The following is a 12,950-nucleotide window of genomic DNA, read 5'->3' as shown; positions in this document are numbered from 1 at the left end:
TAAGTCACCCCAGCTCCCTTCACCTCTTCTTCTAGACCATGTGCTACAAAAATTGAGCAAACCGAGCAGAAAAATGCTATCAGAGTGCAGAACATAACGCAGCCACTCACAGGATCATATCTTCCTCCTTCTCCACTTTGGCGAAAGTGGCAACTTTGTTCTTTAACAAGTATAAGTGACCGGGACCTCCCTGCAAGAGAGACAGACAGATGCAAACCACTTTGCACAGGCCTTGAAGAAACAAACCCTGGGTATGTTTCTTGTCCTTCATTGCCATACCCAGAAGGACCAGAAGGGAGCAGAGCAGACACGCCAGGCTGGCACTGCTGCTGCAGCCTCCGTAGCAGACACCCCAAGGCCTTGCTCAGGAAATATTCACATATGGAGAGTGTGTGGGGGGGTGGATTCTCCGTTTTTTACTGTTGTGTGCCCACCTCATTCTAGAAAAGCACAATAACAGACAAAAATCTTCATTGTGGGTGGCTGGAGAATAACAGGGAAGACGAGAAAGCCCCTTTCATTTGGGGGTGCTAGGGGACTTGCCATGGCAGGCAGACGAGAAGCTGAGCAAAGCAGGGTAAGCAGGCAAGAAGTCATAGAATCACAGAATCATTCAGGTTGGAAAAGACCCTTGGGATCATCGAGTCCAACCATCAGCCCGACTCTACAAAGTTCTCCCCTACACCACATCCCCCAACATCTCATCCAAACGACCCTTAAACACATCCAGGGATGGTGACTCCACCCCCTCCCTGGGCAGCCTATTCCACTCTCTGACCACTCTTTCTGGGAAAAATTTGTTCCTAATGTCCAGCCTGAACCTCCCCTGTTGGAGTTTAAGTCACTGTAGAAGAACTGGACTTCAGCAGTAGCAGGCATAAAACAATTGAGCACAACACCAGGGAAATTTAAGAGTCGCAATCCCCAGGTCGGGGTGCTGCAAACCCTGCTATTCTGCAGCGTTAGGCACGTGGGAGGGAGTTCAAGTTAGGTTACTGCCCTAACTTCTCATTTCAAGGTTCCCTGCACAGCTGGCGGGGAAGTTCGAACCTGACCACCCTGAGGAACAAGAGACTTGGGAAGGAAACCCCCGACAAGCCCCAGATCCAGCCGGGCCTGAATCTGTCCCACCCCCAGCTGGGTGGGCCTGTGCCCTGACCCCTCTCCCACAGCTCTGAGCTGTGCCATCTGCCCAGCTGATCCACAACACACATCACTGTCACCGTCAGACTGAAGCTGTACAGAAACTATAACCATCACATCGCAGATGTGTGTTCCTTTCCCGGGCATCCTCCTTTTGAGGTCTGCACTAATGCTGGCTTGCCTGGGTTTCCTTGAAAGCAGCTGAGAAGCAGCCCAGCTCTGGAGTTGGCCACAATAAATCAGATTTTATTTCCTACTGTCACAGCAACTTGAGACTGCTCGGTGTCTGGGGAAATGAGAAGTGAAAGCCATACACATGCAGTTACTTTAAGAGAAACTGACTTCGGAATACTGGTTCCTCTAGGTAGTTTTCCCTGTAAAAAAAGACAAATTTGTAACAAACCGCCCAAGCGCTTAGCAACTTTCACATACCTGGCAAAATATCAGCATCTTCCAGATTTTGCAGCCTTTCCGATAAATGTTAAGCTTCTTCTCTATTTCCTCTGCAAAAAAACACGTTGGAAGAGATGAACCATAGAGGAAATTAAAAATTAATCTTACTTTTCCTTGCTTTAGTCCTGAAGGGAGGAGGCTGAGCTGTGAGAGGTGCTCAGCACCTACATTCCCACTGATGTCAAAGCAAACCCTCTGCTTTCGTGCTGTAGAAAGCTCAGTGTATCTCACGGCAGAGAAGGTACAGTGCAGCCCCAGACACGGCTCTGTAGCGACCATGGTGCTGTACCAGACCCAGCTGTCCTGACCCTCTGTTAATGCTCCTGCTCACCTAACAAAGGTACACTGGGCAGGATCTCTGCTGCTCTGTGCCTCAGCTTCCCTTTCAGAAACCAGAAGCTTGGCATCGAAAATGGGCCACAGAAGTGAAGTTTTATTACTGCAGCACATCCAACAGCAGCTGCCTGACTGTCAGGTGTCACTGGGGTGATAAAAACACCTTTATGAGTGGCAGCTGAGGCATAGGGCAGAGCAGTGGTTTTAACATATTGATCAGTTACATTTGCAACGGGCAGGAGTTAAGGAGTAACACTCACGTACCTAGGATGTCATCAAAGGTGGCATGTTCATGGTCCTGGAAACCAAGAGAGAAGATACATCAAGGTTCACTGTCACTGCACCAGCTCCCATGACATTATTATAGTCTCTAATATTGCACACAATCCCACTCCCAGTCAGACACTCTAAGAGTACAATTATACCAACTGAGGGCTTCTAGTCACATCACAGTAATTACCACCCTAAAACACATCTCAGCAAAGAAGCTGAAGACTGAACAGTCCATGAAGACCAAGTCCATCCAAAGGCTCTAAGACGAATCCTGCAGACAGGCCAAAGCACACACCATCCATCAGATGTAGTCAGCATCAGCAATGCGTATTTGCCTCTTGGCCCGTGTTTTGTAGCCAGCCTCTGGCTTTACACATGTCCAAGGTGGCTAATGAACAGTCACCCTCCCAACCCATCTGGCCTCTGGCATGGCAGGGTCATCAGGACAACCATCCAACTCTCAGAGAAAGAGCAGCAAAGCTAAACCCCCCAGCAGCACTGCCTGCAGCACATGGAGACTGAGTTTTCTGGGCTGTCAGTCCCACCTTTCCCTTTCAAATTTAGTGAATATAAAGTGATTAGGAAAGAGAGATCCATGGCTCCTTGCTGGTGTTTCAGACACCTGCTCAGGCAGGACGTCTAGTGAAAAATCAAGGTTAAACTAATGACTGACCACTGTACATAGGGTGATGGGGTTCACAGTCCGTTGCAGAGCTCTGAGATCCAGCTCATCCTGTCTAAGGACGAGCATAAGGAGGAGCCCTAAGCCTGGAAACACACAGCTCTGCTTGTGTGAGCCCTGCCTTCCCTTGTTAATCTCCCCATGCTGCCTGGCTGTGCCTGCATAGACTGGCAGCCCACATGTGCAATTTTCACTCCACCTTACTCTTCCACCTAGACCTGAGCCCCCACAAAGCTACCCCAGACCCAAAATCTGGGTTCAGCACACCCCCAGCCCTTTCCTGAGAGCTTTTCCAAATCACATCAGTGTTTCAGAATCACTGTAACAGGAACTAGGGATAGGGACAAAAGAAAAATCCTCTGTATGAAGCCTGCTCCCACACATCCAGACACAGCAGAAGTGATATACTTACATAGAGAATGGGGATGATAGAGGGATCGTCCCTGCGGATAATTGTCGGGACATACTCTGCTTTGGGCACCTTGGAAGAAATGAGCTGGAAGGGGAAAAAAAGCAACAGCATGAGGAGAAGCCAGTAGAGTCTGGACAGAAGCACAAAGGCCACGATAACAGTGCCCTGTTCAGCTGCTCTCAGGTGTTACCCAAACTAGCAGCTAATCCAGCCTATTTCCATCCCTGTGGCAGGCCCTCCAAATCTGGGGTCCACTACAGAGCACCCCCAGGCTTGCCAAGTACCCCCATGTGTCACAGTCTCCTCAACCATCAACAAATGAGCACACAGCTCTGCCTGAAAGGCAGGACTGAGTCTGAGATAAATCTGTAAAGGGGAGACCCTGCACAGAGAGGATGAAGCAGCTTGTGCATCACCATGAACAGCTGTATCCCAGTAAAGATCACTTCTGTACAGCCTTCCTCCACGCGAGGGTCTGTGCTTCTGGCTGTAGAACACTGTTCAAACCGGCACACGTGGCTGGCTGGTGGTGGGACACCTGTGTGCCTGCAGAGGAACCAGCCAAGGGATGAAATGGCATCAGGCACAGGTAGGCACACAGCCGTGGGATGTCAGGCAGATGCAGGTTGCCTGGCAACGCTGGCTGAAGCTTCCGCTGGCTCCATCAGCACGAGAGCCCGAGAGGATGGGGCTGCCATCAGCGCAAGCCAAAGGGCTATGGGAACATGGGCAATTTGACCGTGCTGTGATTTCAGGCACCTCTGTTCATTGCTGTGAGAGGGGAGCAGGCAGCGGTGCTGGTGGGCTTGTAAGAGCAGCCTGGCTTTCAGCTTGGGCTGGCGTCTAAGCCCTCCCTCCTGGCAGGCAGCACATCACTGTTTTGGAGTTAAAGTTTCTGAAGAGGCACAATACAGAGTCCAGGGATGGACAGTCATCACCTGCACCACCTGGGAGCCTCACTGGAGCTGTCAAGGGCTGAACAAACCCAAGTGTTGGGTTCCCAGAGTTTGAGCCTCACCTGGACACTTTGTCCTGAGGGTGCTTTGGGGCTGGCCTGCACAGCCAGCCTGGGAACACATATAAAAGCAGGCTGTCTCCATGTCCTTCACTCTTCCCAAGTCTTAGCAGGACCCACTCAAACACAGCACTGCTGTGCTCGGCTGGCAAGGGTGCCCTGAGAACAAGCTGGAAAGCTGGAGACCCCATTTTGCCTGAGTACTTGTGCATGTGGTCCTGTCTGCCAAACCCCAAAGAGCAGAGCAGGGAGGAGCACGGGGGAAGCCTAGCATCAAGGAATGATAGAAGAGCTGAGGGCATCTCAAGGGGTGATGTATGGCTCCAAAGTAAATGAGGTCAGTAACAACAGGAGAGAGGGACTGCTGGGACTGGGGACTCAGGTCTCTGTTGTCGGGGTTATTGAGACTCAGGCTCATTCCACTGAGTGTTGGTGACAGTCCTGCTCTGATTTGGGGTTGGATTACATCTCCTTCCACTTCTAGTTTTCTTTCAACACGTTATCCCTAGCAATAACAGATGCCAAATGCCAAATGCCATGTCATGTCTTGGCTGATCTCCGAGTGACCCTCATACACACCTGAAGAGTTGCCTACACAAAAGACTTGCCTCTTCCTATGAAGATCCTAAACTTAGCAGCTCTGAAAGGACAGACAGGGCCTGAGTAGATACAGGTAGCTGAGTTGGAATCCCTCACCATTATTTTTGGTGGAATAAAGTCTTCTCCGTCACATGCCATGGCTTCAAGTTCCTTTTCTGCTTCCCAGTTCAAGTCGAAGTCGCCATCCAAAGTGCCGCAGGAATCCTGAAGGTCATGGCCTGCCAGAACACAGTGTGCATTACAAGGGCTTGCCTTCCCCACTCGATCCTGTCTGGCAGCTACCTCACAAGAGGTACCACAAGCCATGAGACTTGTGCTCTTTCTTCTACAGAGCAACAGACACTGGAGTCTCTAAACAGACAAACACTTAACGAATGAAGAGCGCACACACAGAGCCCGATACCACATATCACATAATTTTTCATCACTCTCACAGTCACCAAGTTTAGCTTTCAAATGCTAATTTGCAACAGTCACCCTGTCATTTCAGAAACGGAGAAGGAGACGGAACGCAGACAGACTCACTACACTTCAACATTGCCAAGCTGATGAGCAAAAGTCCAAGGACAATTACTGCTCTGACTACATCTTCTGAGTGATTATAAAGAAACTCTGCCTTGTTGGTCAAACTGATCCTGGCAGAGAAGTCCCAGAGTGTGAGGACAGCCGTAGCAAGCACAGCAGTATTGCAACAGTATACTTGAATTTTCTCTCCAAATTGACCTTACCTGTTGGCCTTCAATGCCTCCTGGGGAAAAAAAACATCTGGAAGGAATATAATTGACCATTAAAGGTTAAAAATAGAGATGGTTCCCTGAAGCCAGGGACTGAGGAAAGAGAACCGAGATGCCTCTATTAGTGCCTTGTGGGATGTCCGAGTGTCAGTGGGCAGTGCCTGGAGCCTGTCTGAACCATGTCTTTTCCATTCGCCTCTGAGTTAGCTGAGGGAGAGGGGAGGAATCAGACTGCAAAGGAACAATCGGGTCATGTTTTGAACGTGGCCTCTCATACATCTTCCCCTACAGCCTGGTGCGGTGTCTTCTACAGCTAGGAGGGCTGGATCTCGTGCTTACCTGGTAGGTCAGTGAAATTCATTTACAACACAACCCATTTCAAGATCAGCAAACTCATGTCCACCAAGTCCCTCACCTATAGGATTTCAATAAAATCTGGGTAAAGCAGCCATTCCCTTTATAAAAAGACAGTGGGAAGACGCTGGCATTTCCTCCTGTAAATTAACACAACAGCATCTCAGTCCCCACAAGCAGGACATTGCAGCATTACTGGGGATTCCCACAGGAATTCCTGGCAGCCCAAACGAAGATCACATTGCCCCAAGCCATCACCTGTGCAGCCAGCACGGCCAGGAAATCAAAGCTACATCTCATGGAGCACTGCAGCTGTGCTCTTGAGCTATTCTAGCCTAGGAAAGAGCTCAGAAGGGGCTCCTGCACGGGAAGCCAGGCAGAGCCTCACTATGGTGAATGTAGCCTTGGACTGCTGTGCTTCCAGGTAGCTTGGTTTGGTCCCAAGTGAATAAGGGATGATGGGAACAGAGGGCTGTAAGACAGCTGTACCACTGGGTATCCTTTGGCAACTGCACAATAACATGAGGTTAGATGTGTTGTGCTCTACAAATAAATATAGGTACACATGGATGAACAGGTGCATATATCTGCAGTGTTATTTGCCCAGATCTCATGAAACTAAAAGGATCACAGATGGGACAAAAGGGCACAGAGGATTTACTCCAGTGGGACTCCAGTCAACACCTCAGCTGGAGGGTTTGGCCACAGGAGGAAGCTCAAAGGACTCAGAACTCACTTTCTCGAGAGTCATGGAAGGAATCAGCTTTGATGGGAGTCGGGTCACTCCAGGACCTGCTGAAGCTCCTCTCACGCCGTTCGGCAAATGCTAGGATAAAACCAAAGCACGACATTAACAGACTCCAAAGCCACCTCTGTTGCTGCCAGCAAAACAAAACATCCAGTAGATTTCCACCAAAGCCACACATCACGGACTCCCCTGTGCTTGTTCTTCCACTTGCCAAACGTGAGTCCTTTCCACACAGCAAACAAGGGTCTATCTTCTAGACAGCAGAAGACAAGGTGCCCAATTTCTGAGCAGGACCATTACAGGGTATGTAACACAGTAAAATGAGGACACTTGATGGTCTCTCCTTAAATGCACACAGCTCAAACCTCAATTTAATCAAGGCTATTCCAGTCTTAGTGTAAATGCTCTGACTCAAAGGCCTCGCAGGAAGATGTACTCAAAAGCTAACAACATATACATGACCAGAAGAAGGCAGCAGTTCTCCAGTCAGTTCTCCCTTCATGTCCTAGTGCCATCCCAGTCAGAGCTGGATCACATGGAGGGGGGCCTCTGGAAAGCTCATGCTTTCTAAATTTTATTGCAAAAGAGGAAATCCTTCAGTTTTTGCTTGCCGGCATTCTCGTGAGCACTCCCCCCTCAGGTTTTTTTTTTCTTTTCCCCAAGGGGCATTATATTGTTTGTGCTGGCGTTTCCCAAGCGGAATCCAGGGAGCTTGGCCCAGCTAGTTGCACTGAAGGCAAATTCCTGGGAACTGCCAACCACAATGTCTGACTTGGCAAGCACATGTGAGAGCCATTACGCCTAGATTAACAACCACTTATAGCCACTAATACCTATTTCTGGCAGCAGACAGAGCAAGTTTGCTGCAGCATATCTAGTAACAGCATCTCATGTCAGCAGCACAGGAATTCACTGCAGATCTGCATTACAAGAGCTGAGAAGCAACCTGTCCTCTGCTGCAGTGTGTCCAAGCACGGGTGTCCAGGGAGACAAATCACATAGTAAGTTCTTCAGGTGATCTCCATCCTCAGCTTTCTTTAAAAACCATGAATTTAGCTATTGTGCTCACGAAGAGAGCTTTGAAAACATGACCCGAGAGTTACCAAGGCAGAGAAGCGTGCCTGAACTTCCAGACAGCTCTAGGGGGAGGTGAGCCCTGTTCATTGCAGGCAGTGCTAACTCAGATGCCAATAAAGACACTTTAAAGGGCAATGCTCTTTGCTGTTCACTTCCCACAGCATATGAGAAAGGAGAGTAAAGAATGCAAATTCAACTCAGCAGTGCTTTGCTGTGGGCAGTCTGTACGTGATGCCTGGCCAGAGGGTGGGAAGAACAAGCTGTTTCCTCTTCTGGAGCAATTCTCAGCTCTCAGGAGCAGGTTACACCATTCTCAGCCCATTTCACAGCAATAAGGGAGCTGCCCCAACCAGGTTGTGGAGGAGTGTTGCCTTCCTCAAGGAAAGGGTGCTGCTGTTTCCCAGGCCTGAGAGGTGATTTCTTCCCCAGTGAGGCATAACACTCCCTTATTTCTCTCTCACTCCAATCTCTTCCCTGTTCCTCTTCTTTTTCTCTTCCACCGTCCTCTCAGCTCCCACCAGGCAACTTTCCCCCAGGTCCTGCTGCAAGACGGTGGTGGGACAGGGGAGGAGGAAAGAGAAAGCCACTAGTCTGTGTGGCACACGAAACACTGACTGTCCCCAGGGAGCCACAGCTGGTCCACAGCTTCAGTAAGAGGCCAGGCAGCCCTCGCCAGCTCTGCTGAACTCTCAGCTCTGGTTCTCATCACAAGTGTCTACGCCGGTGATCACGGAAAACCACACGCACATGGGACAAGGGATGCTGCAGCTCTCCTTCCACTGCTTGCACTGAGGCCACAGACATCTCTCACAGCCAAGGCAGAGGGTCCTCAGAAATAGCTTACAGGCTGCTTGCAGACATCCGTGTGTCCTGGAGACTTGCAACAACCTGGCCTTCTTTTTTGTAGGGTAAAATGGCACCAGCAGGTCAAATCCTTTCTCCAGCCCAATGCTAGGTCCTTTCTGCCCACATCTACACACAACATAGGGTTCCCCGTGTCCCACCGGCACAAACCCCAACTCCTCACAGCCACATCTTACAGGTACTCACTTACTTTGTGCTTTAACCCTTCGGCTCCCCACCATGCGGAGGTGCTTCCGAAAATTCCTGAAAGAAAGGCCAAACACAACCTCTGAGAAAGGTAACACAAAGCAATACCTGGGCCCAGCAGGACTGAAAAAACTGGGAGGAAAAAAAAAATAAAAATGAGAAGACAACGTATTTCCTTCTAGGCATTCCAAAGCTGGACACCAGGTTCCCAGCCTGCACCTACTCAATGCTGGGGACAGTTATGTTTGTCAAGAGTGAGGCTGTTTCTTCTGAATTCCCCGGGCTGGTGGTAGGGGGCAAGTGAGGTCCTACATGGCAGTCCCCTTCTCATGGCCTGCTTTCACCTTCCTAGGACTAAGGCACGCCTGTGCTGTAACTTTGCTGAAGACACTGCCACTGCCCATGCTGGCAATGTTCCCTCTTCTCCTGGTAAGCAGCAGTAACTGCTCCCCTCTCTCCTTTCTTCCACACATGCTTCAGCCAGCAAGTGGGGTGCCCAGGCTCTGCCCTGCTAGGCAGCATGCACACACCGTGCTCATGGCTGTGCTCATTCCCAAACACATTCACAGCAGCTGCTGAAATCCCACCCGTGCTGTTAGCAACCATGCAGCCCATACTGCTCTCCAGGGCAAAGAGCTGGGAAAGACTGAAGCAGCTTCTTCCTTCTCAGACAGCACTGTTCAGCAAGGCTGACTGTCCTCATGGCCTGCTCTCTGCTAATGCTGCCTGCTTAACCACATGCTTCCCTGCCCAGGACTCACAGGCAGAGTTCAGTGGGGCAGCAGAGTACACAGTTCCAGGGGAAAGTCCACCAGAGGGTAAGGCTTGGGGAGCAGCTACACCCCACAGTCATGTGTCAAACAGACCATCCTGGCCACTCCTGAGAGACCATGGCAAAGGGACTCTTCGTCCAGCCCCTCTGAGTGCAAGGGACCTGTTTCCCTTAGTTTCTCATCACTCACCTAGACAGGAACCAAAGAGGACAGGAACCAAACAGGACACCAGAAGAGACACAGGGAAGAAGCAGCACATGGACTATCAAGAAAAGTGTGAACCCTACTTAGTCAGGATGGCTGACTCAGTGCAGTCCCCATGGCCCCCAGGGATGTCAGTGAGCTGCCCGCATGGAGCGGGGGAGCCTCCCTAGATTCCTTTCTGCCCCACCAACATATATGGCAGACATCAAGCAACAGAGACTACTGCTGGTGAAATGAGTAAAATGACAAGTTGTCTGGCTCACACACAAGTTAGTGGGATGAGTAAGGACCCGTTGCAACCATGCAGATGCTTTGGCAAACTAATTGGACTAGAAGACACTTCCAGCATTGACATGAAGTTGTTCAGAGAAAGTCAGATACGTTTACTCCTATACAGAGATCAACCAAACACAGCCCTCACGGGACAGCCCTTAACCCACGCCACCTTCTGCACTGTCCCCCACTTCGGCCTTGGATCCCACGTTGTCATCAGGACCCAAATTCAGCAGCTCAAGAAGGAAAAACAGCAGCTGAGTAGTGAAGCTGGGAGCAACGTTATTCCACAACAAATTTCCATCTGCACTTGGGCTATTAATGTTTTTTTACAGATTTATTTTAGCTGTACTTGGGTATGTGAAGATTCTCTGCTGTGGATCAGACAACTGCCCCCTTTAGAAGAGTAACTAAAAGAATTCTCTTTACTAGGACATGCTGGACTGGCTCTGTGTACAAAGCCTTCTGGGGCACATGATGATGGATAATGTGGGCTGTTCTACTGCGCATTAGCTTCAAATCCAAATAAATACAATATTTAAAGGGAACGAGGGTTGTTCTTTACACAGAAAGGTCTTAGACATATGTTGTAACTCATCAGAATGAAAATCTTTATGGTCCATTGTGAGACCGAGATCAAACCAGACACTGAGCACCAACGTTAATTGCCAAGGCCACTGTTACGTCCTTTGGGCTTTTGGCATTTTGGAGTAAAATCCATTTTTCTGTTAAATTCTCAACTGTCCTCTCTGCAGAGGAGCTTCTTCAGACCCTGGGGGGAATGGGGATAAAGCAGTCTTTGCCATAGAGGAGTGCTGCTCCCAGTGCCTAGACAGCTTGGTCTCTCCCATGAGTGCGCATCGAGGGCAGCTGTCTGGATACATCTGAATACTGCTGAGAGCAACTCCGGGGAGAATCCAGCTGCTCAAGGTTAACCACAGCACTAAATGCTCAGAGAATGGGACAAAGGCCTTTTTTTTTTTTTTCCCTCCTCATCTCTTCTAGAAAAAAAAAAACGCTTTGGAAAGGAGGTGCAAGTCTGGGACTGCCTCTCAATGTGGGCATGCTGTGGTCATCCAGATCCTTCTGAGGGCTTTTTGCAGCTATATTGGTCCTCAGGCCCTGGGGAGCTGCAATCTGCTCTGTGAGCAGTGGGGCTGCATAAACCTGCCCCATCTTCCTGCCTGGCTCCTGCAATTGCACCCAGAAAACCCAGTGTTATTTGATCACCAGCAAGATCTCTTCACCATCAAAATTCAATAAGCATCTCCCAAGTTACAGTGATAAAATCTCCTTATTACTCCCTTTCCTGAACAGTCCTCCTCCTGACAGGCTCCAGCTTGCCACGTGGCCTGCACAACCCTATGCCACCTCCACGGTGCCATCCCAGCCAAAGGGTCTCCACAGCAGCCACGCTTCACACACTCTGCAGCTCCACCTGCAGCGGTTCATTTTCCAACATTTTCACTACCTGACATGTCAGCGACGGAATTACTGACATACATCAATGCTCTGGCAAAACTCCCAACAGCACCTCTCCCATTCTCCGCCCCAGCTCCTCCTTGCAGCAGTCACAAGGCTCAGCAAACCACTGGGCATCACTCACTCTCCAGCAAACACCCTCCGTTGCTGTGCCATGCAAACCAGCCTCCCTGGGCACCAGACACACAGGGCCGAGCACTGAAGGGGTCGTGCAGTAACAACTGAACTTCTGAAACACCCGAGGCCGTGAAGGGCTGCACAACAAGCATCCGAAACTGCAGCTAGGCTGGGATCCTCCGCGCTCCCTGGAGAAGAGAGCTGAACACTAACGGCCAGCAATCCTGACAGCTGGCCAGGGTCTGCTTGCATGGCACAGCCAAAAACCCGTCAGAGCTATCCCATCTCCTCTTTAGGACAAGATAAACGCAGATGGGCTCCCACTGTACAGTCCTGCCTTCAGTGTCCACAGGAGGTGAAGGGACGTGCTGGCCACTCAGCACAAGGATGACATGACCCTGTCTATCCTGACTACACAGCATCTCCGAGGTACATGACTCCTACTCCTGTACTCACAAGCCACATGAACAAGCCATTTCTAATAAAGACTTGCCTCTAACAAAATTCTGAGAAATCTCTTTCTTTTTAAAGATACACTGTCTATTTATTTACAGCGGCTTTAGTTTTGAATCTTATTTCTCTTCATTATTGTTGAAAAAACCCACCACCCTTAAACTGCTTAAAAAAAAAAAAAATCTTCCTGGCAATTTCCCAGTTAAGAAAAACCTGATGTTTTTCTCCCACTTTGTTTTGAACAGTACTGAAGTGATCATGGCAGTTTTTAACCAATGACACAAATGCCGTGTTATCCTTCTTAGTAGGCTGCCAAAACAGAGGAGCCTTGGCACATTTAAAAAACCAGAACAGTTCTGATTACCACAGTGGCGAGGTGATGTGCCCTGTGAAGCCAGCAGAGGGAAACCAGGGCCCTTCTGTAACACCCAGACAAGCAATCAGTCCCCATCCCCTTTTCTTCCCTTGCCGTTATTTAAAAAAAGATTAAAATAATAGACTTCTGGTCACTAGGGATGTTAATTTTGCCTACGCCGCAGATTTTTGAGGTGCATTTTTAGACGTAGCAACAGCACCTGAAAGTACTTACTCAGCTAACCTCAAACAAATTCCAAGTATCTGGGAGAGGGCTGAGGAAACTTCATCTTTAATTTCTTTATATATATATTATATATTTTTCTGCCTGAGGCACAGATCCTGTATATTATATTTGGAAGCTTAAAAGAAACTTGACAGTGTTCCTTTAAGAAGATGGAGATCAGCTATCTTGAG

At 49.3% G+C, this 12,950-nt stretch overlaps 1 protein-coding gene across 5 annotated transcripts in view; it reads right to left on the bottom strand.

Annotated features, from left to right (window-relative positions):
- Nucleotides 1-12,950, bottom strand: part of NSMF (NMDA receptor synaptonuclear signaling and neuronal migration factor) — a 48,447-nt gene that overhangs the window by 6,879 nt on the left and 28,618 nt on the right. For 3 of the 5 annotated variants that reach the window (XM_074891037.1, XM_074891038.1, XM_074891041.1), the window contains 7 exons: nucleotides 8,882-8,934; nucleotides 6,739-6,828; nucleotides 5,011-5,132; nucleotides 3,300-3,383; nucleotides 2,197-2,230; nucleotides 1,576-1,646; nucleotides 111-190 (listed from right to left, as the gene is read on the bottom strand). In XM_074891037.1, the coding sequence (XP_074747138.1) occupies nucleotides 111-190; nucleotides 1,576-1,646; nucleotides 2,197-2,230; nucleotides 3,300-3,383; nucleotides 5,011-5,132; nucleotides 6,739-6,828; nucleotides 8,882-8,934 (534 nt within the window). The remainder of the gene's footprint in view (nucleotides 1-110; nucleotides 191-1,575; nucleotides 1,647-2,196; nucleotides 2,231-3,299; nucleotides 3,384-5,010; nucleotides 5,133-6,738; nucleotides 6,829-8,881; nucleotides 8,935-12,950) is intronic. The other 2 variants (XM_074891039.1, XM_074891040.1) reach the window with 1 other exon arrangement.

Source organism: Strix uralensis, chromosome 21, assembly GCF_047716275.1.
Source record: "Strix uralensis isolate ZFMK-TIS-50842 chromosome 21, bStrUra1, whole genome shotgun sequence".
NCBI lineage: Eukaryota > Metazoa > Chordata > Aves > Strigiformes > Strigidae > Strix > Strix uralensis.
The sequence above is the reverse complement of the archived record's forward strand: the minus strand, read 5'-3'. Positions and strand labels throughout refer to the sequence as shown.